Source organism: Hirundo rustica, chromosome 4, assembly GCF_015227805.2.
Source record: "Hirundo rustica isolate bHirRus1 chromosome 4, bHirRus1.pri.v3, whole genome shotgun sequence".
NCBI lineage: Eukaryota > Metazoa > Chordata > Aves > Passeriformes > Hirundinidae > Hirundo > Hirundo rustica.
In genome coordinates, this window is record NC_053453.1 from 47,669,748 (window position 1) to 47,697,200 (window position 27,453).

The 27,453-nt window shown below is 48.6% G+C and overlaps 2 protein-coding genes across 2 annotated transcripts; one reads left to right on the forward strand and one right to left on the reverse strand.

The window, feature by feature from the left end:
- Nucleotides 1-200: 200 nt before the first annotated feature.
- On the forward strand, nucleotides 201-25,067 carry SREBF2 (sterol regulatory element binding transcription factor 2). Its single transcript, XM_040061330.2, has 19 exons — nucleotides 201-333; nucleotides 4,586-4,960; nucleotides 5,869-6,050; nucleotides 7,186-7,326; nucleotides 9,126-9,347; nucleotides 10,445-10,559; nucleotides 10,748-10,929; nucleotides 11,715-11,907; nucleotides 12,881-13,062; nucleotides 13,744-14,017; nucleotides 14,355-14,524; nucleotides 14,744-14,912; nucleotides 15,487-15,607; nucleotides 17,047-17,156; nucleotides 18,415-18,547; nucleotides 19,054-19,222; nucleotides 20,406-20,591; nucleotides 21,479-21,590; nucleotides 22,216-25,067. The coding sequence occupies exons 1-19, from the start codon at nucleotides 252-254 to the stop codon at nucleotides 22,434-22,436; spliced, it is 3,339 nt and encodes a 1,112-aa protein (XP_039917264.1). The 5' UTR covers nucleotides 201-251; the 3' UTR covers nucleotides 22,437-25,067.
- A 642-nt stretch (nucleotides 25,068-25,709) lies between these two features.
- SHISA8 (shisa family member 8) lies at nucleotides 25,710-27,381 on the reverse strand. The gene is made up of 3 exons (XM_040062963.2): nucleotides 27,253-27,381; nucleotides 27,008-27,148; nucleotides 25,710-26,479 (listed from the first exon to the last, which is right to left on the reverse strand). The coding sequence occupies exons 1-3, from the start codon at nucleotides 27,326-27,328 to the stop codon at nucleotides 26,172-26,174; spliced, it is 525 nt and encodes a 174-aa protein (XP_039918897.1). The 5' UTR covers nucleotides 27,329-27,381; the 3' UTR covers nucleotides 25,710-26,171.
- Between the last annotated feature and the right edge of the window lie 72 nt (nucleotides 27,382-27,453).

Sequence of the window (27,453 nt, forward strand, 5' to 3'; positions counted from 1 at the left end):
TTCCGCGCGCGGGGCGGGGCGGGCCATGCTAATCGCAGCTGCTGATCGCTGACGCGCCATCACACCACGCGCCGCCGCGGCCGCCCATTGGCCGGGCCCGACCTGGTCTCATTGACAACAAACCGCGGGGGGCGCGCGCGCCGCGGGGGCGGGGCCGCGCGCCGGGCCAAGATGGCGCGGGGTCAGCGGCGCCCGCCGGCGGTGGCGACGACCTCCGTTTGAGCGCCCGGGGCGGCGGCGGGCCCTGCGCGATGGAGGGCGGCGAGCTGGCCGCCGAGGGCATGGACACCCTGACTGAGCTGGGCGACGAGCTCACCCTGGGCGACATCGACGGTAGGCGCCGCCAGAAGGAGCGGGGGGGTGGGGTGGAGACGGCGCGCGTGGGCTCCCCACGCGTGTTGGGGGGAGCGCTTGGGTCTCCCCGCGCGGGCCCGCGGCTGCTGGGGTACGAGGCGTGGGTGGGTGGACCTTAGATCGTGCTTCTGGAGCGTTCGGGGTGGGTACGCTTCCCACGCGTGCGGGCTGCCACGCGTGCGGGCGGGAGCGGAGATCCCCTGTCCTGAGTGGGTACGGGTGGGGGCGCGAAGCTTGTCCCGCCGGGCAGTGCTCGCCTGGCGGGCGGCCGCGCGTGTCTCCCCTGCCGGGGGAGCGCTTCTGAGCGACTTTCGTGGGGCTGCCCCACGCCTGGAGTCGAGGCTGTGGCCGGGGGAAGGCGCTGGAGGTGTCGGGGCCCGAGCCGCCGAGCCCGGTGGGCGGCGCGGGAAGGGGTCAGGGAAAGTGCTGACCGTGTCTCCCTGCTCCTGCCGCAGACCCGCGGGGCAAGCGGCGCTGCCCACGTTCCCGTCCTGTTTCCTCGCCGCTCTCTTTAAGTAGGCGCTAAACGATGGCTGCAGCCGTGCCTCCGCTAGTGCCCGTGGGAGGCCGAGCCTTCAAGCCCTCCTGCATTGAAATAGCCCTAACTGCTTAAATTTCCCATTTTCCCTGTCGTCCTAAAACTTTACTGCATCGCTGGCACAGCACAGACCTGTAAGAAAACCCCTGTTTCCCTCCAAAGTGCAGCAAAATGAAGCGCCTGCGTCTGACGCCTGTTTTATGTATATTTTTGGCGACACCAAGAAGCTTCTGAAAATGGCATTTAAAATGACATTTCTTGGTGTGGTCTATGCTGTAGGCTAGTGGAGATGAGCTTCTGCCTTAGCTCACTGCTCTGCTCGGCTGTAATCCCAAACAGCTCAGTTTTGGGGATGTCTGAAATATCCTTGTTTAGCAGCTGGGAGATAAATTTTTACCAGTACTTTTAGATTTCTAATTGACACTGATTTGTCATATAGCTTGGGGCAAAATTTATACTCCTTTTTTTCTTTTGTCATAAAAGAAGAATGTACTTTGTGAGAGTGCAGTGGGCTTAGTTAATGCTCATAAAGTTTGATAGTGCACATTGAAGGTGGTGTTTGCTGTTGTTTAAGCACTATATAATGAGTTCTCAGGTTCCATACAGAAACTGAGGTGAATTGATGAACCCGGCAATGGCTCTGAGCTGAGGTGTGCCCTGGGAGGTGTGATTCAGAGTGATGAGTAACTTAGGAAAACCAGCTTCACTTTCCTTCCCACTTCCAGGGGTGGATTTTCCTGGGGAAGGCAGGGAGAAGATACATGACAATCCCACTTTTATTGTGTTCCAGCATGAATTTGTCTCGAGATTTGAAATTTTGCAAGAATTTTCATTTGGTTGTTAAGTTCTCTTGTGAGTGTTCCTCTCCCATTCAGATGGAGGGGCTCCTCACTGCCTGTTGTGTGGATTTTGATTTTTTTTTTTTTTTTGTGGTGGATGTGCTCTGAGATGTCAGTGCTCACTGGGTTCATACTTCAAGACAGGGCACAAGGGTGGCCAGGGGGCCCCAGTGCTGAGCCTAAGGGCTCTGCCTCTTCCCCCAGCACAAGCTCCTCCACCAGCCATGGGCATCTTCCTGCTGGCAGGGCACTGCTGGGTAACATCAGAGCATGACGTTTGAGTTGGTTGGAGGTCGAAGCACATCAGGGTTCAGGACAGAGAGTTTGTTTCTGTTGAGGTCGGGATCTCTGCTGCTTTCTGTTTCTCAGAGTACGGCATCTCCAGGGGCACGAGGAAGAGCATCCTCTGTGCTGGAGAACTGAGCCACTTGCCTGGGAGAGGCAGCTGAAGCCCAGCCCTTGCCTTTCTGCCAGGAATTCAGGCCCTGGCCTGATGAAAGCAGCAGAAACCCTTGGTGGGCTCAGTTTTGTTTTTGTAATACTTGGTTGACATTTTTTAGCCTTGGGTTGGGCTGGGATATTTTTTTTCTGCGGTAAGGTCACTCACTCGGCTTTAGGGCCTGAGACCTCCCTGGCACAGCAGGTGCAGGTGCTCCGGTGACACCGGGTTTTATCACCAATGGCTCCAGAAGCATCTGGGCTTTCTCACAGTCATTGTAAGATAATCTGATTTCTGGGCAGGAAAAGGCGCTCTAAATAGCAGAGACTTAGATTTTGGGTGTTGGCTGTTTCTCTTGCTTTTAATTTTTTGTGTGTTGTTATTAGGAAAGCTCTTGAGCCCTTTAAAAGAGGAGGGTTTGATTCCCCTCACAGTCTTAATTCTTAAAAATTAAGCTTTAGACTTTTTGTATTTAGTCAAAGTTAAGATGACATAAAGATGTGACTTAACTTGTTGAGAGCAGGAGTAGTTTTTTTTAAATGAGATATTAAATCTGCTGCATTGAACACAAAATTCTTTAATGTTGTGCTTGAAATTTTGTTCTTATGCTGGAATTTACTCTTCCAGAGCAAATCTCATCTGATTTATGTTTATTCCCTACTTGCAGCTGTGCTGTCTGATAGTAAAATAGCAATACCATCAAATGCAGAGTTTGGGAAGTAGTTTGGATTATCACTTTTATCCTGGTGAGGGTTATTTGGGGTAATCTTAGCTGAAGTCAGTTGGAATGTGAAGAGCTGTTTAATATCCATCTAGATGTTAATCTTTAAACAGCCCTCCATCCTCTGCTGGTGTTTTGTGAAGGCCAATTAAGGCAACACATTAAAAAAAATAAATCTTTCATTCCTCTAATGAAGAGTAGAGACAAGGGTTTGGTCCAGCTGGTCCCCGAGGGTGGCTGCTGCCTCTTGTTGGGGGAACTGTGCTGACACTTAGTGTCAGGTTATGAACAGGTCAGGAGGACACATCTCCTCCCAAGCTCCTCCCTCCAATAGACTCCAGTTCTTGAGAGCAGTGGTCATGGCCAACACTTAAATGTGTGTCAGGGTGTGGAGAGATTGCTATCAAAAGGGAAGAGTAGCAGTATCACAGAAATATGTCGAAATGTATGTTGAGGGAGCAAGATGCTTGGAGGTTTTAGACAAAGGAATGTATGGGTGGCATTTCAGAAAGCTGAGCAAATTAATAACCCTCATTGCTGGGACGTAATCCATGGGAACTTCTTGTCAAAAGTTTATTGTTTCAAACCTACTTCATAAATCATAGCAGTGACATCTTCTGGGGTTTGTGAATGAGAAAGGTCCTGATGTAAGGAGCCCTTTGCCATATTTTTTTCCTATAAGTCAGAAACCTATTTTTTGCTTCCTAAACCCATATTTATTATTTTGTTATACTCTCTCTTAGGTTTGTGGGTCCCCTCTTTTCCTGTTTCCAAAAAAAAAAAAAAAAAGGACTTTCAGAAAATCATGGAAGAGCTAATGCAGCATGGGAGCACAGGCAGGTCCTCGGGTGGGGAAGAATGTCGGATTCCTCACACCACTGCCTGCACACAGATCAGGGAAAGCATTCATATGTCTTAAAGTGCCTAATTGGATTAGATGGAAGGAAGAGGAAGCTCTGCTTATGAACAATGATCTCTTGGTTGTGAAATGTTCAGCTCTGGGGGGAATGCCTATAGTGTTGCAGTAGGAGCCTCTTGGTGTGGAGGAGGTGGGATGGAGAGAACCTGTTGTGCAGTGATTGCAGGCAGAAAACCAACAGAAAAAGTTATTCTGATATTTAAACATGCATGGATTTATCCTCCTACAGTTTTATAAAGTAGTGTTTCCTTTCATGGTTTTTCCCCAGTTTTTATGCTTGTGAGTAAAAGAAAGATAAAATGAATTCTTACCCCGTCTCTTCCTTTTCCAGATACTCAATGTGGCAATACAGATAGGGGACTTGAAAGCTCCCAAAAGTTGGTGAGAGAATGGTTAGTGCTGGAATTGTGGAGGTGCTTGGTTTCTTCCTTCTGCAAGGGTTAGACTGAAGGAGTGATGGAACAAGACTCTAATATTTTAGATATATATTGGAGATGGCTTTAAATTCCAGTCTGTGCCTGGATCTTGTTATCTGGAAAAGAGCTGTGGGAGGGTCTTACTTTTTGCCCTGAACAGCAGCAGCAGCGCTGTGCTGCTGGCCACGTCCTGGTCTCTCTCTGAAGATGTTGCATTGGTGTGATGTGTTCTCTGAAGGTTTTGAAGGACCCAGAGCTCCCTTCTGTGCACACATACCATAATTTCATGATGTAAATGGCAGGTGACAAAGTATGCAGGCGACGAAATAGCATTGAACGAATTTTCTTCTATTTTACAGAGATGCTGCAGTTTGTCAGTAACCAGGCAGGAGACTTTCCGGACCTGTTTTCGGATCCCTTGTGCAGCACCTTCCAGGGCGGCAGCAGCAGTGGGACCCTGGAGCCGCAATTGCAGCGGCCCTACAGCCAGGTGCAGCTCCAAACCTTCCCACCACCCCCTGCATCCTCCCAGATCCAGAGCCTGCCGGTGAAAGCAGCGCAGACAACACCTCCAGCCCCTCCACGCTCAGCCCCTGTCCTGCAGCCACGGCCCTCAGTGCAGCCCCAGCTCCAGCAGCAGGCCGTCATGATTACGCCAACATTCAGCTCTGCTCCCCAGACCAGGATTATCCAGCAGCCAGTCATCTACCAGAATGCAGCCACGAGCTTCCAAGGTAGTGCTTGCGGTGCTCAGGCGATAGGTGTGCCTGGTGCACTCAGGATTCCAGGATGCTCAGGCTATGGATGTGCCTGGTGCTCTTGTAGTAAATGGCATCAGTGTTCAGACTCCCAAGTGCATCCTCAGCCATGACAAGCCTAATGATTCTTTTGTTGTGATACTGCCTGTGGGGTGTCCCTTCTGCCTGCATGGCTTTGGAGTTGGGGAGCATGAGAAATTGTCAGGAATGAGATCTTAAGTGTTTTTGTCCGACCTCTTACCATAATCGTTGTCTTGTTCTTCTCTTCTGGTCTGGCCTTCTGCCCTATGGCTCTTGGGAGGGTTGAGAAAAGATGTCTTAAAACGTTGTTGGCAACTCTGTTCTCCCACTGGTGGGTGCACTGGGCAGATCCAGTCTGTCCCACACAGCAGTCTGGAATGAAGGCACATTTTATCTACCAAACTCTAGAGCTCAGTACTTGCACTGAGCAGAGACACCTGTAGGAATATTTAGCAATCTTCCTTTGTGAATGCTGGATGACTTGATCCTCTTCAGTACATGAAGATGGGATCCTACAGTCCACCAGGGCTAAGACCAGGGGGAGTGGGAAACTACAGGTTGGATCCTGTGTAATACCACTGAAGCAGAGTCCTCTGCCATCAGACTAAAGGGTTTTGGCTCCGTTTTCTCTTAGCTGATCCTCTGTGCCTCCCAGAAAGCTGCTATTCTAGGTGCAGTGTCCTCTTGCGGAAGGCACCAAAGCTGCTGGAAGCTTCCCAACATGTGGGATGTGTCAGATGAATGCTGCCTCCTAAGAAGCTCTGGGAAGAGGAGTGATGCTAGGAGCATTTCTAGGCTCCAGGAGGGAGGCGTAGGGAGACGTGTGTCTCTCAGCCTTTTCTGACATCTCTTCTGCTTTTCAGTTCTCCAGCCTCAAGTCCAGAGCCTGGTGACGTCCTCCCAGGTTCAGCCAGTAACGATCCAGCAGCAGGTGCAGACGGTGCAGGCCCAGCGAGTGCTGACACAGGCTGCTAACGGTACCATCCAGACCTTAACGCCAGCCACCGTCCAGACAGTTGCTGCACCCCAGGTCCAGCAAGTTCCGGTAAGTAAAAGTGAGGAATGATGCAGGGATCCGACAGAACAAGGAAATGCTTTTGTGGATCTTGTCCCCTTGTCTGGGAAGAAGTGGTGAAACTGTAGGGCTGGCAATCCTGGCTAGGATTGCTTCTGCACAAATGCTTTTAAACCTCAGAGGTATTTCTAGCCAGCCTATGTCCCAGAAGCATTTTACTTCACGCAGGTCATGTGTGAGAGTCCCTGTTGTGAGATGTGATGTGACTTCTGGGCAATGCTCGGCAACTGTTTTCAGTGAAACAGTAACTAAATGCAGTAAAATATATTTTTAAACTTGGTACTGCCAAACGCAGTTGGAAACTTTACTTGAACAGGCTTTATTTGACTTTTGCCTACTTGTTTGCATGTCTATCACCTCTACCACATCTTATAAGGACTAGTTGATACTGGAATGTGTTCTTCTAATTCTTCTGTCATGGTTTTTTTAATAGTTTTACTGTTAAAGTGCCGTGGGATATTTTTTTCAGTCTTGTGCATCTTTGTATTAAAGAAAAATGTTTGTCTCTGAGACTCAGTATGACAGAGTTGCTATGGTTCAGTTGTACTATGCCATCTCTGGTGTTCTCAGGGAGTCAACAAGGTATTTGAAAGAAATAAGAGCAAAACAACTTACAGTGGGTTTTGATCTGCTTGATGTTAAAGGTACAGATCCTTTCAGTGAAATTGCAGGGAGATGCTACTATGGGTGTTTGCCAAAGCAGACTGTCCTAGCTGTGTTAGACTGAATACTCAGACAGTTAATTTAGAGAGCTAATTATAGGTGTAACTGGAGAGGGGAAAGCAGCTTTTCCATCAGCTCTTTTGTGTTTTTACATACTTGTTTACTTCTGGTGACTGATTTGAAAACCACTGTCCTGGTGGTGCCTCTGCCCCATTCTATCCAATGCTGTTCAGACTGTCTCCTGCTCACAGCTGGCATTGGGGCTGATGGGAAGCATCTGGGCGATGCAGGGTGCAAGTCAAAGAAATACTCACCTTGCTCTTTTGCCAGCCACTGAGTTGTAAAGCTACTAAAACTTTGTCAGTGCTTACCTCTGGCTACTGAGGTCAACAGGGGAATACGTGTCTGCTCTCTTCTTCACCCATAACTCTTTTCAACCTAGGTTCTCGTCCAACCTCAGATCATAAAAACGGATTCCCTGGTGTTGACAACCCTGAAAACAGACGGCAGTCCGGTTATGGCTGCAGTACAGAACCCAGCACTGACAGCACTTACTGCTCCCATTCAGACCACAGCTCTGCAGGTACCCTATGGATGTCCTTCCATCCCTCTCCTCACTGATGTTCTTTCCTATTAATGCAAGGAAGAGATTTGTGCTTTAGTGTTCTGCAGTGGCACAGACAAGAAGGGATTTTGAGGGTTGTTGTACACATGTCCAGGGCAAGTCGTACCTGTTTCTGTCAAGGCTAAACACACAGACTGTACTGTTTGGCAGCCTTCCCATGGCCAGCAAGCAAAGACCAAGGGCACATTTCTGTTTAACTTTTTCTGGTACTATACGGAGAGGAACATGACCTAAAAAATCGGTCTAGTTTTTAAGTTAAAGCCAAAAGCTAACTTGCTCAGATTACCTGTGGAACTTCCTTTTGCCCCTCAGTAGTGTCTAATAGTAGTATATTAAATGTGACAACTAATTAAACTTCTTTTCAGAGGCCATTTGCAGGGAGGATTTGTTATAATCATTAGAGGTGGCAATTGTGCTTCATGGCCTCCACTTCTAATCAAGTCTTAGAAATTTATGCTCCCAAAGAAACATTTGTTATCTTGTATGTTCTGAACAGATATCTTTGTATAAATATTTACTGGGGGAGATAAACTTGTCAGTGTGGACCTAAATTTTGACTTATTTTGCAATGGCATGGTGTGCTTCTTAGATACTTATTAGCAGCCAGGCTAAAATCTTCAATTAATCTGCTTGCTTTTAGATGATGTTTTCACACAACTTGAGGCTTAGGAGGTTGCGTCTATCTGAGGCATGTTTGAACACATTGAAATTAGGTGGATATTAGCCAGGGAAAGGCATAGGACTTAAATTCACCTATTTGTCAAGTTCCAACCTGAAGTGAAACTAGATTTATTTCTGGTATCCCGATAAGAAGACTATTTCAGAGTCGAAATTGTTTCTGAAATTGCTTATGACTTGTTTCTTCTCATGGCTAGCTGCTCTAGGCTAGTTATTACTATGTTTGTCTTTTGACAGAAGTAACTCTTCCTCTCCATAGCTACTTGCTTCCCTGATCCTTGGTGTACTTCAGAGAACACATGTGCCTTTCTGTTTCTTGCTTTGCTGGATTAAGCCGTCTAAACTTACTTGCATTACGGCTGTCTTAGGAGCCTCTCTGTGCAACTGTTACGGTGGAATTCATCATATTTTATCTCTGAGTGCATACTGCTTTAGTTTGCTGTAGATGGTCTGTCCTACATCTAGATGCCCAAGTTTGAGCTTTTCATTCTGCTGTGTATCACTTATTAGTCTTAGTTCCTCATATTAAGGCATTTTTGTAGCTTATGGGGTTTTGTTTCTTCATTTAATCAAATTCAGAATAATTTGAACTGCATTCCTCAAGTCAAAGGTTGGTTTTCCACAGCTGGATCCTTTCTAGCATTGTCATTACTAGTTTCATTGGAAGTAGTGTAGGCTGGTGCTGTTTCCATGACTGTTTGTCCAAAGAAAAGGTGAATTTGGAGTTTGGAATTTACACTTGGAGTGTAAAGATTGTAGGAACAAGGAGGAGCTTTCTCTATTTAAGTGAATGAACAGAGCGTAGTACTGGGAGAAGTGCTGGTGTGCTTGGAGAAGAAGAGATGTTCTTATTCCACAGTGACCAGTGTGGGAGCCAGAGTGACAGATTTTTCCTGTGGTGCTGTGCCAATGCTTGTGCCAGCTAAGAAAGACGGAAGGAATTTGGCATCTCACACATTTTCTGAGCTGTACCAATTTTTTCCTGATTCTTCTTTGTTTACTCCTTCTTCTTTTGCCATCCTGACCCTTATTTAAATTGGCTGATTGCTCTTGGCACTTGTTGTGCGTGGTCTTTGTAGACCCTCGTTGGGAGCAGTGGGACCATTTTGACCACAATGCCAGTGATGGTGGGACAAGAAAAGGTGCCTATCAAACAAGTTCCTGGGGGTGTCAAGCAACCTGAACCACCTAAAGAAGGAGAGAGGAGAACAACTCACAACATCATTGAAAAGCGCTACCGGTCGTCCATAAATGACAAAATCATTGAGCTGAAGGACCTTGTCATGGGGACAGATGCCAAGGTAAAGGTGGGGAATAAGTGCAAATGTGATGTCATAAATACTTTGTCTTCAGGTGCTCATTTGCTCTACCAAATGAAGCATTTGGGTACATGTAGTTGTTAGTAGCATGCACACGTGTATTGGGGTGAGAATCACTTGTGCTCAATAATAGTATTCAGGAAGGGTCATCTGTAAAAATACTACTTTTACTATGCTAGTGGTACTCTTTCTTGGAAACAAGCTATACCTTATGCATTTGTTTTTATATTAGGTCTAATTTGAAATAGGCCATCTAAGTAGAATATCCAAGTGGATATTTTGATAACTCTGCCAAACCAGTTCTTACTTCAATTAAATTTCCTTTTCCATGTCACTGCAGTAAGCATGAGGGTAGACAGAGCTTTCCGATTTATTTCTTTTTGACATTGGCCTGTAAAAACTCCTGCTTGCTCAAATATTAGAAGCTTTCTTGCACCACATATTCAGGGTTTGTTCCTACTCGCTTTACCTCATGCTGGTGAGGCAGGCAGGAGTATTCTTGATACCTTCTGTGATTGCTGCACAAATAATTGCACTAGTGAAGTCACCTCCTGTCGCTGGAAGTGGAAGCTTTTAAAAACATGGGTAGTATGCAGTGGCTTCAATGTACTTTTGGCTTGTGTTTAGAAGATAAACTTACCCACTGCTGCTGGAAGCAAGGATTTGCATGGAGATGACCAAGCAAGTAAGGCAAGGAGGGAACTACTTTTCTTAGAACTTAGCTGTAATCAGACAGCAGCTTGTTCTATCCCAGAATTGATCCACTGCATTTACAAACTGGTACTTTCAAAAGACTATTTCTAGCTGAAACCTAGGTGTGAACTCCATTGTAATTTGGATGTTAATCTGTTTCTATTGTACTGTTTTTAATAGATCTTTGAGAAACCTCATCTTTGTGTATCTTTGATACCTTGCCCACAGAGCATGCTCTGCTAATGGCTCCTTTGCAGCTGCTGAGAAGTCCTTTATACTGTTTTGTTTCCCCACATGATACAAAGGGTTGTGGTATTCCTACAGGCAGGAGTAATCCTTTGATACTCTTAATAGAAGCTACTTTTTGTACATTTAATTCCTTACAGATGCACAAGTCTGGAGTCCTGAGAAAAGCCATTGACTACATTAAATACCTGCAGCAGGCTAACCATAAGCTGAGGCAGGAGAACATGGTTCTGAAGCTGGCTAACCAAAAAAACAGTAAGTTGTGGAGGCTCTGTAGCAGAGGGGAGGCAGTCAGCATGGATGTAGGATGTGTCTTGCAGTTTCTTATCCCTGACAGAGGTTGTATTGATAGGGGCCAGTGTTACTCCAGATGATAGAGCCAATCTAAGAGCTACTGACAGGAGTCAGGTTGGAGAAACGTGTACATAATGCACTTTTTTCAGAGCTGTTGAAGGGCATTGACCTGAGCAGTCTGGTTGACAACGATGTAGATCTGAAGATAGATGACTTCAACCAGAATGTGCTGCTGATGTCTCCTCCAGCCTCTGATTCAGGATCCCAGGCTGGCTTCTCTCCCTATTCCATTGATTCAGAGCCAGGAAGTCCGCTCCTTGATGATGCAAAGGTATTTGTGACTTTAATTGTCAAATTCAAGGTATCTCCTTCAGGATTTGAAGGAGCCAGAATTTAAATTCTTCTTATTCTCAAGAGTGGAACGACCAGACATCTGGCAAGCAGATTTGTAGGGCTTAGAGGTCCTTTGTAAGGATGAAGGAGATGCATGTGTGTGTTTTATCTTTACGTTATTGAGACTATTTCCTGAGCTGTATTACCTGAGCCATACCTTATCTGCTGGAAGAATTGTGCTTATTCTTCAATCCATGTACAGTCTCAGTGGACTTACAGTGCATGTTTATTACCCAAGGAGCCCATGGCTTTCCAAGATATGTATGTCCAGTGAGTAAAGCAGGAGAACTTGGAAATGGGTGTTGACACCAGTTGTGGTTAATGAGACCATAAGCAATCAGATTAACAAAACACTGTTAGCTGTCTTTGGCTTATGAGTTTGTTTTGTGGATATCACAGAAGTGGGTTATCTGGGGGATCTTCAAAAGAGTAAGGGCAGCAGAGGTTAATTCTAGCCTAACCCAGGGATACAGTTACAGTTAATACCTGAAATGACTGGACACAGAAGGAAGTTGAAGGCAGTCAAATATTTCAGCCTTATCTTACTAAGCTAAGAAAAGCTTTACTGGAGTTCGTGCTCGTTTAGTGCTCAAAGGCAGATTTATATATGTTCTGTTTCTCCTTCTTCCCTACCCCTTCCTTGGCATAAACATTTTTTTGTGCTCCATAGTGGTAAGCATTGGGGTTTTTCTTCTTTTTCTCTCCATTCCTATTCCCTTGAAGGTTAAAGATGAGCCTGACTCTCCTCCTGCGGCGCTTGGTATGGTGGATCGCTCACGAATACTCCTCTGTGCTCTCACATTCCTTTGCCTTTCCTTCAATCCACTGACATCCCTCCTGGATGCCCGCGGAACCCCCAAGTCTGACAGCCTGGAGCACCATGGCTCTGGCAGGAACGTGCTGACGATTGAATCAGGTAAAAAACTAGGATAGTTTGAGCCACGGAGGATGTCCAGCCTTACGCAGTCTCCCTAAAACCCACCTGTGAAGGCTGCCGGTCATGCGGTGGACGGTCGCTGTGGTTCAGCAGGATGGGTTTGTGTGTTCAGGGAGTTGTACGACCTTTGTTTGATGGGTGGGGAGGGGCAATAACCGCAGGGGAGGGTGTGGAAGGAGAGCCAGCTTGGGTATGGCTCCAGTTCACATCCAGCGTTCTTCTTGCATAAAACTCCATGTGGTGAGGTTGAGGTAGCACCTATTTGTAGTCCAGCAGCCTGAGCTTTTGGCACAGACCCTTGAAGAGTCGTTCAGGGTAAGGGGCGTCCTCCTGTCTTCACCAGTCTTTGAGGCATGTTCACTTTGTTTTTAAGGTAACTGACTGATTTTTGTCACTTAATCATAAAGTATTACGACGCTGTTGCTATGGAGTCTTGCAACTGGCTTGTTGATACACTCATTCCATAAAATTCATAATTAAAAGTACAGCTTAGAAAATTCATAGTTAAAAGTACAGCTTAGGAGAGGGTGGGGGGTGCTGTAGGCTTGCAGTTGTTTTCCAGGCTGGTAAATATGGTTCCTTGGTGTTGCTTTGTAAATTATCTAAGATTGGAAAATTATACTGGAGTATTGCGTACCTGTGGATGTGTCTTAAAGAAAAATCAGAAGACAGCTCTTGGAAAACTAAATGCTGTTTTTTTTTTTTTTTTTTTTTTTTTTTTTTAATATATCAGTCTTGTAAAAATAATCATTTAGTTGAATGTAGAGGGCTGGAGTTTGGATGAAGAGGTATTGGTATAGGTGTTGCCTGATTGAGCTGCACTCTTTGCAAAAACTGATTAAACATGTGATGAGCATAGTAATTCACCCTTAGTGGTCCACGCTCGTCATGTTGCCAGGCTTTCGGTATCCAGGTTAGATTTTAATTTTCACTTTTGGGATATCCATCATAGATGCAGCTGGTTGGTTTGGTTGGATGATGCCCACCCTAATCCTGTGGCTTGTGAATGGAGTGATCGTACTGAGCGTGTTCATAAAGCTCCTTGTGCATGGAGAGCCGGTGACCCGGCTACACTCAAGGTCCTCAGTCACCTTCTGGAGGCACCGCAAGCAAGCAGACCTGGATTTGGCACGGGTAAAATTGACTCGTCATTTTGCATCAAATGCATCTTTTAGATAGGCTTGTGGGTAAATGTTTCCCAATGAAGCAGTGGCTTGGCACTTGAAAGGGCATGGTATTCCTTGAGTGGATCATCCTGTGTGATTTCAGAGAAGCTGTTGCCAGGTTGTTCTGAGCAGATTACTCCTACTCAGTCCTACTCAGCCTAAGTTAGTGAGGCATGGAAGCAGTGGAAGAGGCTCCTAACTTCTGTCCTTGTTGTCCTACTGCATATTGTATCAATTTTTGGCAGCAGCATCTTGGGTTTTGTCCAGAATCTGGCCTCTGCTGTGTCTGTCTGTCTTCTGTCCTCCAGCCTCTTGAAAGTCCTCTTTATTGTTGAGGAAACATTTGGCATTTGATATGGGGACCCTGAAATTTCCATGGTTTTTCACAAGGTGGGAAGCTCTTTCCATCTATTGCTGGTGTGTCTCACAGGCAGTGCAGGATGAGAACCACGTGTAGAAAGTATGTTTAGGGCCAGATTTCAAGCTACTGTAAACTGCTGTTATGTTTTCAGTTTCTATGTCGATGTCCCTCTGCTAAAGATCTTGTCCTGACTTGCATGTCAGTTTGTCTTGCTCCAGTGCAAAGGAGGTCCCAAAGTGTCTCTGGTAGTGATTTTTGTTGCTGAACCTCTCATTGTGTTATTTGCAGGGTGATTTTGCTGCAGCTGCATCAAACCTGCAAACTTGCCTGTCAGTACTTGGACGAGCACTGCCAGCTTCCCGCCTGGACTTGGTCTGCAGCCTGTCCTGGAATGTGATCCGCTATAGCCTGCAGAAGCTGGCTCTGGTGCGGTGGTTGCTGAAGAGGACTTCTCATCAGTGGCGGCCAAGGGAGGCCACTGCAGGATTCGAGGATGAGGCCAAGACCAGCGCTAGAGATGCGGCCTTAGCATATCACAAGCTCCATCAGCTCCACATAACAGGTGGGAGCAGAGGTGGCAGATCTGCTCTCTGGTTTTCCTGAATGAGGAGGCTCAGGGCTAATCCTGGAGCATACAGGGAGAGAACTACAGCCTCTCTCCTCTGGGAGGGCTGCTGTTAGAAATTAGCCTGACAAAGTTTAGGAGCCACTTACTAAAACACAACAGGTTCATGCAATAGAAGAATTCTCTAAGAACAGCTGAAGCAACAGCAATGTAAGCTTCTCATGTCAACAGGTTCTTGTTTTATTTGGATAGTAGCCCTGCATATTACAGTAGTATTTAGTAGCTGGTTACTACTGATTAAAAATTTACACTTTTCCTTCTCCTTCTGGTACAGGTAAACTTCCCTCCAGCTCAGCTTACTCAGGCTTGCACATGGCATTGTGTGCTGTGAATCTGGCTGAATGTGCAGAGGAAAAAATCCCACCCAGCACAATGGCAGAAATCCACCTGACAGCTGCAGTTGGCTTGAAAACCCGCTGTGGAGGCAAGCTTGGTTTCCTAGCGGTGAGTTGTGTTATCTTCCCCAGTCACACCCTCAAGCAGGTATCTAGGAAAGCCTGGAAGCTGGCATTGCTATATCTTGGAGAGGGCATCTGCTAGCACTACAGTTATAATATGACCTGCAACTATGATATGAGCTATAATTATGACATGATCTTTGTCCTTGGTGGTGCTGCTCTTTCCCTAGATACTGTCCTCAATCTTGTCCTCTCCTTTCACCAGAGCTACTTTCTAAGCCAGGCTCAAAGCCTGTGCAGCTCGGAGCGAAGTGCCATTCCTGACTCATTGCGTTGGCTGTGCCACCCCCTGGGACAGAAGTTTTTTGTGGAGCGAAGCTGGACGGTGAAGTCTGCTGCAAAGGAGAGCCTGTACTGCACACAAAGGAATCCTGGTGAGAGACACTCCTTTCCCGAGTGTGTGGCATCCCAGCACTTTGAGCCTGGCAGTCTCTCCATTCTTGTCTGGGACAAAAGAGGGTGTCATGTTTTGAGAGTGTGTTCTTTTATCCCCACCCTCTTTGTGGTTCTGATGAGTGAGGGGGCATGAGGAGCTGAGATGTCTCCTCATCCTGCAGGGTCTGGCTTGCCTCCCTTTGTATCCTGCGCTGTGTCATACTGTTTGTCTCTGTCTGCTGGAACACGACCCAAAGGTGGCCCTGAATGTTTGGGAGTGGCTTTGGAGTGGCCAGGGTTTATCCTCTGCAGAGCAGTGTTCTCACTGTTTTGCTGAGAGGCTGAAGTGCCAGAGGGATCTTTGGCCAAAGGCTGCAGCTTTGCAAGCGGATTGAAAGGGTAAAAAAGCCCTAAAAACTTAGTCTCTAAATAATTTCATTAATTTATTGCGAATTTCCCTCTACTGTTCTTCCTCATGCTCTTTCCTACATTTTGATTCTTCTTTCTGAGTGTATTGGGAGGTGTCTATGGCTATGTGCAAGTTAAATAGTTTGGTTTATCCTTCTTCTCTAGCGGATCCCATTGCCCAAGTCCATCAGGCATTCTGTGAGAACCTGCTAGAGCGAGCAGTGGATTCGCTCGTGAAGCCTCAGACTAGGGAAGAGGTAGCAGGACAACAGGAGGAGGAGTCATGGTGAGTATATGTGGCCCACTGGACACTGCTGGCCACAGCAGCAGGCTCTGAGGCAGAGCTCGTAACCACTGACCCAGTGCTCTGGGGTTAGTCCTTGTTAAAGGCTTGGAATGACAACGCTAGTCTGACCACCACTGCTCATTAACAGAGCAAGCTCTGGCTCTTTGTATTAAAACCTCTCAAGTCAAAGGTGAACCTAGGTGTTGTGGGGATTTCTGGTGTTAGCTGGGGTAATACTGATTGTTTGCTCAACTAAGAGGATGGCACTTTCTCTGCTGAGACAAAGTTTAATGTTCGGGAGGACTAAAATTAGTATGCACCTACCTCTTCTATAGACCAGGACATATGTCCAGGGCTTTTAGAGCGTGGAGGTCTGGAATGTCAGAGCGAACCCACCAGCTTGCTACTTTGTGCATGAGTGTTCTGACTGTGACATTTACCTGCAGTAAAGAATCAAACAGACGTGTGTCAAGAGGAGGAAAGATGATGTCAAACATAATTGTCATTGTCTCTAAGCTCGGACCAAATGAAAGGGGAAAATAGGTCGGAAACAGCAGCTTTTTTTATTGAACCATGTCCAGCTTTCTCCTGGATTCCATGGGAAGAAGGACCCCAGCCTTTGCTAGTAATTCATCATTGTTTCTAGCTGATCTCCAGATATGCTGGTGCCAGGCAAATGTTAGATTCATATATTTACATATATATCCTCTGTAAGGATTCTGTCCCCAGAAAGTGTGGGTAAAAGCCTCAGATGGGAAGATAACCCAGTTTCCCTACCTGTGTAGGAAGAATACTGTACCTTTAGCTTTGTTTTTTTCCCCAGTCTCATCGGTTTCCTAGCAGAGAAGGAGCAGCAGTTTGGTTTAATTGCTTGCAATCAGATGCTTCTGTTGAGAGAAGGTAGCAGGATTTGTTTTAAGGGAGAATTAGTAAAGAGCAAGCTTTCGTGTCCTGCTCTAGGGGTGGGAGCTCAAGATCTTCATCTGTAGCATGTTCCAGTAAATTAGGTCATTGCTGCATATACAGTTTTCTCTGACCAGTGCTGAGAACATGCTGTCATTTCCATTCATACATATTTGCATATATGCAAATGATCAGAGAAGTGAAGTTCAGCCTCTTTTGGAGGCAGTAATTAAAAAGGAGCCTGTAATCAACTTGTAACATATGTCTATGTTTGAGGTGAGACTTGAAGTTAAATCTAGTTCTGTGCTGGTGGTCATGAAAGGGGAGATGTGAAGCTGTTCCTCTTGGAACATTGCTCTGCACTTCTTCTCATGGAGGTGATCTCTTCAGTCTGGCAGCGTTGTGTTACTTGTAGAGCTTGAACCTTTTGTGAGCTTAATGGGTCAGCACTGTTTAAACATGACTTGTGAATGAGAAGTGCCTTGGTATCTTCTGTTTGACAGCATAGCAAAGATCTGTCTTGTTCCTTGTTTCAGTGAATTCTCAGGTGCCATGGAGTACCTGAAATTGCTCAACTCTTTCTTGGACTCAATGGGAAGTGGAACCCCACCCTTTGCCAGCAGTTCTGTACTCAAGTCTGCCCTGGGTAAGTCTGGCAGAACTGAGGCTCTTTCAGATGCAGGATCTACTGCCAATACAAATTTCCTTTCTCTACCACCCCTCAAACTGTAGTCAAGGAGAAATGCAGTCCTTGGAGTGAAGCGTGATTGCATGCCAGTGTGGTACCACAGCTCAGACTGAAAGAAAGTGCTTAAGAAGGCTTATAAATTTGGCTTTGAGTTCTAATGCTGAGTGCCCAGCCAGGGACTGCTGCTATTTGTATTGTTGAGCAATATTTTATTTCTGATCTGACCCTGTGCCCTCACCTGAGAGCTTGCTCCTAGCAATGCAGAGCGGGAGGAAGGTGGAACATATAAACAAACACAGCAGCATTGCAGTTGAAGTACAGGAAGGGGTTTTTTCCACTTAATTACCTATTGAACTGGGTTGCCCCTGTTTTTACAGTGCCTGTCAGATATATTCCTCAATCTCCAGAAACCTGCAGTCTCTGCTGTAGGCAAGCTCTGGGCATATATTGGGAGGTGCTTGTTTCGGTTGCTTGGTGTATATTTAATGGGACAGCAATGGCTGCAGAATCCCTCTGAGCCATGTGCTCATCATTTCTTTTGCTTGGTGTTGGTACAGACAGCCCCTGGCAACTCACTGAGATGTTGGTCCAGCTTTAGACATAGACTAACTGCTGTACCTAAAACATATAGAGCAAACACTGTAGGAAAACTAAATCATTGGTTTTTTTAAAGAGAAGTCTGTGCTTGGGTCAGTATTGCCAGAGAACTGAAAAGCGGGTTAGAGTAGCAGAACATAGTGGCCTTTGGACATAAGTAGGCTTTGGGAAGTTTTTGAGGGGAGGTTAAATAATGAAGGAAATTATATAGGAAACCTGATGTACTGTCTTGATGGTGGTTAGTGACAGTCACGAGTGTATATATGAGTGGAGTTGTTACTCTGGGGTGGTAAGTGGGGATGGTTGTCAGGAAGGAAGTCAACAGATTTCTAGACAAGTTGGTGGTATACATTCTTGTTGACAAGATACAAACGTGCCATCCAAAACTCTCCTTGCAGTCAGATGTAGGGTATTTGCATGCTGCCAAGTTCTTTTGTGTTCTTGCAGCACATTTCAGCGCTCACACGGACAGCTGAGTTCCTGTGGGATCGGTTTGGGCTCATTAGCATCAATCACAGCAGAAGGTGCTGGCAAGGGCCTGTGATACCTGTCCACTTCTCCAGGTGTGAGGGAGCCAGGTGTGCTCTCCTGGGCTGCAGCTGCTGATTCTGTTTTGCAGGTCCCGATGTGGTGTGCCGATGGTGGTCAGCAGCCGTGGCCATGGCAGTCGCTTGGCTCAGAGGGGATGATGCAGCTGTGAGGTCACGTTTTGCAGAAGTGGAGCGCATGCCAAAGTCCCTGGAGATGTCAGAGTCCGTAGGCCTCTTACACTTTTCAAACTGCTGCTCCTTCTAAACAGGGGCGACTCCTTCCCCTAATGCTGTCCTGTAAGGTCACACCTACCTGTGCTCTGGAGCTGTGTCTCTTATGCTCTGCATGTGCCAGTGTGCTCAGCAGTTCATGCGTAGGTCAAGGCTTTGCAGGCTGATAGTAGAGCTGTGGATTGGGAGTCACAGTCGTAGTTGCTTCTTTAGGGATGTCTTTTGGCTTTGTTCTAATTGTATGGTCTCCCACCTTCCAAAATCAAACAAAACTCACATGATGATGGAAAGGATGGTGTCACCATCTCTGTTCTTTTGCCCTAAAGAATCTTTGTCAGCTTTCTCTCCTTTCTCTATGCTGTCTGTGTAGGTGAGGAACGATTGCCATCTTTTTTCTGTCTAAGAAGTGATGATATCTCTTGAAGGTGGGAGAGTGAAAGCTGATGCTGTGCAGCATGGCATGGTATTGCTTGAAAGCAACCTGCTTTCTCTTTCAGGAATGCTCTGGTGAAAGCTACCTTCTACATGTGTAAAGCCATGCAGGCCTCTCTGTCTGGGAAGGCAGATGGACAGCAGAGCTCCCTGGGTTACTGTGAGAGGGCCAGCAGTCACTTGTGGAACAGTCTCAACATGAGCAGTAGCATGTCCAGCACTGTCCTCAACAATGTAAGCATTATAAGCCCTGGGATAACACATGGTCTGTCTTGGTTGTAAGGCTGGTCTTTCTGCAGGTGTGTCACTTCTCTGTTGTAGCTGCATTCTCCATTCCCTCTGTGTATCATGGGATTAGAGGGGAGACTTCTTCCCTATCCTTGGAAAGGGCAGTGCTGTTGTTCTGTTTCTGCTGTGTGGGGGAGCAGAGTTGCAAGTACAGTGTCATCTCCCTGCGCGTGGTGTCAGCTCTCGCTCCTCTTGTGCCAGTAGCTGTCACCCCTTTCTGGTGCTTTGACCAGTTTGAATTTGGCCCTGCATAGATGGAAAGTACCTCCATCTATGGAGATACTCTCTCTCCTCCAGGTCAAGTTGGTGATACCTGTAAAACAGGGCATCAGTAAGTCAAGTCTGCTCTGTATCAGGCCACACTCATGAATGTTTGAATCATCTGACATGGAAGTGTGACTGCAGTGCTGCTTCTGAGTTTGTGTGGGGCTTGTTTCTCTTCTTTCCAGGATTACATAAAACTGGAGCTTCCCTCCATGGCATATGGGATGTGTTTCTGGTCCCTTTCGTCGTTGCTGGGTGGCAGCTGTAGTGCATTGTAGTTGCATTGCATGTTGTGGCAGTGACTGTGCAATGTTTCTGCAGTGCAGTACAGAGGCACTCTCCCTTCAGCAGCAAAGGCTGAGAGCTCCCAGAGCTGGGAGCGGTGCTAGGGGGCAGCAGCAGATGGGGAAAAGGGGTTTGGCAGCCACTGTCGGCTGTACCAAGACTGCCTCTTTTTTCTCTGCAGGTAGTATGGCTGTCTTTGCTGTTTCCCACTGGTTAGCGTCACTGTGTGCGCAGAAAAGCCTTTGCAGGAGGCTGTGTTTCCGTGGGATCAGTTTGTATTCGTTAGCATTGATCCCAGTGAGAGGTGCAGGCAAGGGCATGTAACATTGATGCAATGTTCCCTTGGCACATGTTTCCTTGAGGTCGTGGTCAAGGGATGCCACTTGAGCAAAATGCCGAGGCCTGCTCCCTTTGGAGCACTGTGGTAGGGTGACGCAGCGGGGAGGGCAGGGGAGCTCCCCAGGTGGGCAGGAGGTGCTGTCTCCCTTCCCGTAGGCCATGTCAGCAGCCACGTAGCTTGTTACTCACCCAATGCTATGTGTTACTAAAAGTGTGTGCCCGGACATCTTGGCTCTTGCAGATGATCCAGCTGCTGGCCTGTGACTTGCTGCTGTCCCTCCGCACCAGCCTGTGGCAGAAGCAAGCAAACGCCAGCCAGGCGCTGGGTGAGACCTACCACGCCTCGGCCCCTGAACTGACGGGCTTCCAGCGCGACCTTGGGAGCCTGCGCAAGCTGGCCCACAGCTTCAGACCTGCCTACCACAAGGTGATGTCTTGCTTCTTCCACTTGCTCCACCTCCAGCTTACCTACAGCCCTTCCTGGGGGTGATGGGAAGGTGGTGCCCTTGGAAACACAGGGTCTATGTGAGCTTGTGTGATTTGGATACTTGGAATGGGATGCTCTTCCACTACCGGCCTCCATATGTTCTGTTGGTGGGTGATGAGGGAGGCTCCCGTGGGAGCTCAGTGCATATGGAGAAGTATTCACTTTAGTTTCTGCATAGAAAACCATCAGTACGTGTGTATTGCCAAATACCATGGCATCCTGTCTATTAAGGTCGCTTCAGACTGGGTCTGTTTCTCTGGAGAGTGTGGAAAGAGGCTTCCTCAGCTGTGTTCGCTCTGCTGAGTAGCTGAAGGGTCGGATGTTTCTGCATCTGTAGAGCCCCAGGTGCTTTTCTAGGCATTTCCCCGCTTCTGTTCAGTTCATCTAGTTTTAAGCCTCTGTAGAGGAAGTAGAGTCTAATACTTGGACATGAGAGTTGTCCTGGTATTGTCCAAACTCTGGATTTCAAAATTTGAAGCTGTTACCAAAACACTGCACTAGCAGCATAGGTTGAGAATCCTGCCTGGACCACAGTGCCAAGGTTTGTTCTCAGATTTTTCTACCCTGTTCCCTGCACTCAATCTTCCCCCTTTCCAGGCCACTCACAGTTGGGTGTCATTTTTTTTTTTTTTCCCTTCCTCATGGTTGTCCTGACCTGCAAATTTCCCAGAGACAGGTGGAAAGATGAGGAGTGTGGAAATGGGTCTCTGTTTTTGTCAAGTTGTCAGTGCTCTGCTCTTGAAATGTGGCTGAGGGGTGACAGTGCAGCCACAGCATCGTCCATGTGCCAGCCCACCTCTCATCTTCCATCCTTCCTTCCCTTCCAGGTCTTCCTCCATGAGGCCACTGTACGCCTGATGGCAGGTGCCAGCCCCACCCGCACTCACCAGCTGCTGGAGCACAGCTTGAGGCGACGCACGCCCCAGAGCAGCAAACAAGGTCAGCCCCAGGGCTCAGGCAGTGACCCACTGCAGGGGGCAGCCCTTGGGCAAGGTGTGGGGGCATAGATAGAACCTGCAGCGTCTTCTGCTGTGTCAGGATTATGAGCTTCCATCAGCCTGTGGCTCAAGGCAATGCTTCTGCCACGTTCTCCAGAAGCCAGCTCACATGAGCTACCGGCTCAGGGCTGGAGGTGTCAGCGAACAGACTGGAAAACATTTGCCTTCGTGAAGCTACACGTGCGCAAAACTTGGCAGTCTGGGGTTTGGAGCAGTCAGTGCAAAGGCAGAAGTTGGGAATTCTAAGAGGAAGAGCCAAAAGATGAAGGATGTAAGGGAATGGGCAAATATGCATGCCAGTGTTGGGATGAGCCCTAGGAAGTAAACTGAAAGGAGCTGTCTCTGTAAAAGACAGAACTGACAGTTCCTACCTGACTCTAGCTCAGAGTTTTCTCCTCTCTTAGCCTAAACATCCTCAAGGGTGCCCCCAACTCTTGGCTCAGCCAGGGAATTCCAGCCAGAGAAGCCTGTGCTTGGTGGTGGCAGTTGAGGGCCTGTGTGGTGGGATTTTCTCATGCAGGTGGTAGCTCTGTTTTGAGTTTTCTCTCTTTACTGTTTGCCCATAGGTGAGCTGGACACACTGCCAGGCCAAAGGGAGCGAGCCACGGCCATCCTGTTGGCCTGTCGCCATCTCCCCCTGTCCTTCCTGTCCTCGCCAGGCCAGCGAGCAGTGCTGCTGGCCGAGGCCGCCCGCACCCTGGAGAAAGTGGGGGACAAGCGCTCCTGCAACGACTGCCAGCAGATGATTGTCAAGCTCAGTGGGGGCACGGCCATTGCTGCTTCCTAATGCCAGCATGGGTTCTCTTTGTTCAAAGACAGCCTGCTTGAGCACCAGCCTGGACTTCCCTTCTGGAGCTTAGAAAAAGTGCTAGGTTAGGGCTGTGCTGGTGGGATCAGGATTGGGTGGGAGAGGGAAGGGAGGGTTTTGGGTTTGATTTTTTTCTAAACTTGCCCCAGGTTTAGCTTTACTAGCCTCCTTGCTTGTTCTCAGGCACTGCAACAGGAATCTGTCTAGTTGTGGTTTTTGTCACTATGCCTGGGGCTGTTGAGAAGCGCTGCCCTGACACAAATCACCTGTCCCTGCTTGGGAGAGAACCCCACAAGCCCACGGCATAGAGAAGTGGCACATCCCATGTCTGTCCTCAGGGGTATTTTGTTCCCTTTCCAAACATCTCTGCAGAAAGGAAATATCTGGGGAGGGCAGAGGATCTATTCAAGCTTTGTCCCATGGGGCTGCTGTGGCCTAAAGCTGTTTCCAAAAGAGAGGAGAAGGTACCGGCTTTCTTTGAGCTGTATGTCATGAAACTGCAGCCCCCTAGACCCAACTTACCTAGGTGCTCTGGGAGTATTGCTTGGGGCCAGTACTTCCTGGAAAATTTCCCTACAGTTTTTATACAGGTTTTTTTATAGGAATGTTGGTGGCTTTACAAAAACATGGGGGACAATGCAGCAGATTTTCCTTCCCTTCTGCTTCATGTGTCTTTTCCTGTGATAGCTGCCTCCAGTTTTCAGCAAGGGGTGGGTTTGTAGCAGCCTGCAACAAGCAGAGCCTGGTAGAAAAGACCTTAGCATCCCTGGTCTTCTGGTGTTGGGTGGCAGCAGAGGTGGGCATGCTGTGCCCTGCACTTGGCATGAAGGGTGAATGCTTCTCTAGTGCCTTTTTGTTGATGCAGAAACAATTTTTAGAAACAGGGTTTTTTTATTTTACTCAACTCCCAGTCCCAGAACTTGTCTTCAGGTGTTCCTCCTTACCTTCTGCAACTGCTCCACAGCTCCTGCAGGATTTGGGAGGCGCTGGTTCAGGGTGCAAGTCTCTCTGCTTTGTTACCGTTGCTATTCCAAGCAGTTTGACTTGTAGGTGTTGAATTGCCTGCGACTTTCCAGGAGGAGGAGGCAGATTTGGGACAGTTAGAGAACGGTTTGCCCTCTTTCCCTCTGCCTTTCCTGTTGTATTGCTCCAAAGAAGTGCAGAATGGTTGCCTTCTCTCACATGTGCATATGTGGAAACCAGCCTTTGGCAAGTGGATATTGCTGTTTCTCCATGTGTACAGCCGGCATGTTCTCCATGTTGGCAGCTCGAAGCATTTAGATACAGGCAGCCATCCAAACCTCTATCCCATCCCAATCAAGCCTGTACTGCCCAACTCCTGCAAACTTGGACTTGTTTTGCAAGAAGCTTTTACATATATCCAGCTCTTGCAAAGAGGCATGAGCTCCTTCAAAATGAGAGGAAAAAGACAGAGGTTTGTGGTTTCCCTTTGCACAGGGTCTTTTGGCATCTGCAAGGGCCATTTCATGTGCTGTAGTAATTGAACACAGGTAATGCTAGTCCTGGAGTTGCCCAGCTTCAAGTAGATAGAAACTGGGGCCAGGAGAAACTCATCTCCCAGCAAAGACTATTCCCAGTGATTGTGGTCTGTAGCTGTGGACAAAAGTATAGAGACCAGAAGGTATTTACCTCCCTCCCCAACTTTATTTGGGGAACAGCTGGTGGACCAATGCAACTGTCCTACTGCCTGAAGTGTCCCTTGCTTCCTGGAGACGGTGGTTGGAGGGGGGAGCTCATTGTCTGAGGGAAAGAGGTTACTCTCAAGAGTGTCTGATCAGTGTAGGGGATGCTCTGGTGGCAGCAACTTCGGCTTTGAGCAGGTACCCTAAGTGTGCAGAACAGCTCTTGAGTTTGTACACATTTTGATTAGTCATTCCCAAGTTCCCTAGCTTATCAGTGATCCTATTTTGGGAGGTAGGCTGCTTCTTCCTGATTTTTTTTCCTCTTCATGGCTCTCATCCTGTCTTCCTTGTCATGGAGTTTTTTTTCCTAAAATACAGAAACTCCTTGCCTGTGGCAGCCTCTTGAGTTATCTTGCATTTCTCCAGGTCTGCTTGTAGCACATGGGCAGTTCTGTGCTTTAGTAAAATGGGAGATACGGCTTTGGGAAAGCAGTGATGCTGAGGCTGCACTTTGTCACTAATGGTAGTCCAAACCCTGGGGGCTGGGCCACAGGGAGTACTGGCTGGGCCAGGAGCTGGGAGAAGCTGTTGGGCTGAAACCCAGTTAGTGAATAGCGTGAAGCACTGAGGGTCCTAGCATGGCTGATATGTCTCTGCCCCCTCCAGAGTGAGAGATCTTTGCCCAGTTTTTTTCTACACTGTTCAAAAATTTGCTATCTGTCCCTACAATTTTTTTATATGTGTGTGTATATACTGTAACTTTTTGGTTTGTGGGTGGGAGGAAATTGTGTTATGGATTATGTGAAGAAAGTCTGTTTATCCACATGGAGTTCAGAGTAGGGATGCTTTGTGATATGAGATGCAACTGGTGGTGGGGAAGTTCCCCATGGAACATAACTGCTGTCTGAAAGCCCTGTTCCAGGGCTTCTGAACATCTGTTACTTAATAAAGATGAATGTTACCACCACCTCCCACCTGCCCTCTTTCTCTTAGCTCTATTCATCCCACCCAGCAAGCTGCTCTTAAGCAGAGGTGAGCTTGAAAAGTCCTTTAGAGACATTAAATCTCACAGGTGCCTTGGGAAGCTGTCAGTCCTTTGTCCAGATAACCTAGAGAACAGAACTGTATGGCTTGCAATGAAAGTCCCTTGGTGGAGCAGGTCTGGTGTCTCCATGCTCCTCTGGCAGCAACTGAAGAGGATGATGGCTTGAGCAGAGCCAAGCAAGGTGAAGCCAAGCCAGAAGCCTGCAATTTTAGGACCTCCTCTATGGGAGGAAAGCTGTTACCTGACCTTGCTTTATAACAATGTCCTTTCGTTCCATCTCTTTGTTTCTCTGCTGCCCCTGGTAAAACTCTGTCAGAACCATTAAACTTCAGAGAGAGGAGATCTTGTTTTTGTGCAGCTGCTTGAAGGGTTTTGCAATTGGCCCTGGAAGCTGTGTTCCCACCATGTCCCCCATTGCTGGGGCTTGCCCAGGCCCTGTGGGGGAGTGGGCTTTGTGCCCTGCTGCCCCAGGGGAAGGTTTTGGGAGCAGTGTGAAGTTCCCTAGCCAAATCGTACCAAGGCCATACAGTTTAATGTGTTATTTATTGACAAGGTGGAGGGTGGGGCAGTGGGGAAGGGAGGAGGCTGGGGAGCAAAGGGGGCTGCTCAGGCTTTGCTGGCAGCATAGGGGCGGTGCTTTGAGTCAATTGCTCTTCCCCGCACCTAGTCAGAGGAGCCAGGTGGGGGTTGCCTGGCCCCAGCAGAATCTGTTCCCAGTCTGTCCAGCATTGCCCCCCATCCCCTGAGCCATGGTATGGCTCTGCCACTGTGTCCCCGGCTCAGCCTCCTCCGGGGGTGGGCTGAGAAAGCCTGAAACTTATTGCCGGATGAGTCCCCAATGCCTCTTCGATGGTGAAGTGCAGCTGAAAGTCCCCGTCCCTGGGGGCAGGAAGGACTCCCGCGTCCCCCGCTCCAGCCGGCGTCGCAGTTGGTGTAAGTCCTGTGATGTTCTCCTCGGGTGGGCTGCCCCCGATGACAGCAGCTGCCGCGGGAGGGGGCAGCCCCGGTCCGCTCTGGCACTGGCCGTCAGACGGTGACCTCGGTCTTACTGTTGGTGGCGAGGTGCCGGGGGTGCTGCCCGTACAGCGAGGCGGGGGGGACAAAGGCCTCGTGTGGCCCCTCGGAGCGCAGGGTGGCCGGGCCCGGCCGACGGGGGCCGCGATGGGGGCCCCCCTCCCAGGCCCCTGGGAAGGCCAGACGCCCTGGCACCTTGGGGGGCTTGGGCAGGGGGCAGCCCTCGGCCAGCACCGGGGTCTCGGCTGGGAAGGTCAGTGTGCTGGCGGCAGGTGGCTCCGGCCCCCCGAACCGCCTGTAGAAGTCCTCGGTGGCGCTCTCTGTGGAGACAGGTGTGCAGCGTCACCTCTCCAGGGACACCCCCTTCTGCTGGCACGGGGAGGTCAGGGAGGGTGGTAGAGAAGGCTGGGATGGGGCTGTAGGAGGGATTCTGGGTGCTGGTTGGCTGGGGGGGATATGGAACCGGCTGGGCAGTGCTTTTGGGAGATCCCGGGGAACCTGTTGCTGGGCAGTGCAGTGTGTCCATGTGGATCCCGAGCCCTGATGGGGTAGGCAGTGCTTCAGGTCTGTGTGGGATCCTGGGTGCTGGTTGACTGGAAAGCGCAGTGGATCCATGGGGGACCCCGGGCACTGACTGGCTGGGCAGCACAGCAGGCTGGTGGAGTGGTGGAGGAACTGCAGAATTTCTGCTGTGAGCAGCCACCCACCCCAGGAGTATTGGGAAACTGGGATGCTTGTCCTGCCTGTGCCCCTCTGTGAGCCCCGTGCCCCTCCTCACTTGGTTTTTGGAGTCAACAAGGGTGCACGTCCCCAGCCACCATCCCACCCCGCACGGCAGCGGCACTCACCTCCAACCTCGAGGCTGGTGTAGGAAGTGTAGTCCGGGGCTGACAGGGCCAGGCTGCTGGCCAGCGGCAGGCGCTTGCCGTGGCTGTGGGGCCGCCCCAGTGAGGGGGCAATGGGCACCACGTTGTTCAAGGGTGGTTTGTCTGGAGGGGCAGACATGGGTGGGGGCTCAGCAGTAGGCTGCGCCCTCCTGCTGCCTTTATTCACTCGAGGGAACTTACTTTTCTCCACCACACCTGCGCCTTACCTGTGCTGTTTCTGGGGGGCCCCCGGGCCAGCCCCTCGCCCAGCGGGACCTGCACACCCCCCATGAGGCTGTCCATGTTCTCAGAGGGGCTGTGACCTGGCTGCTTCAACAGATCTGTCAGTGTCCTGGAGAGGGGATGAAGGGCTGTTAGAACAATACCCTGCTCCCCTGGGACCCCTAATGCATCCCAGCCCTGAACTT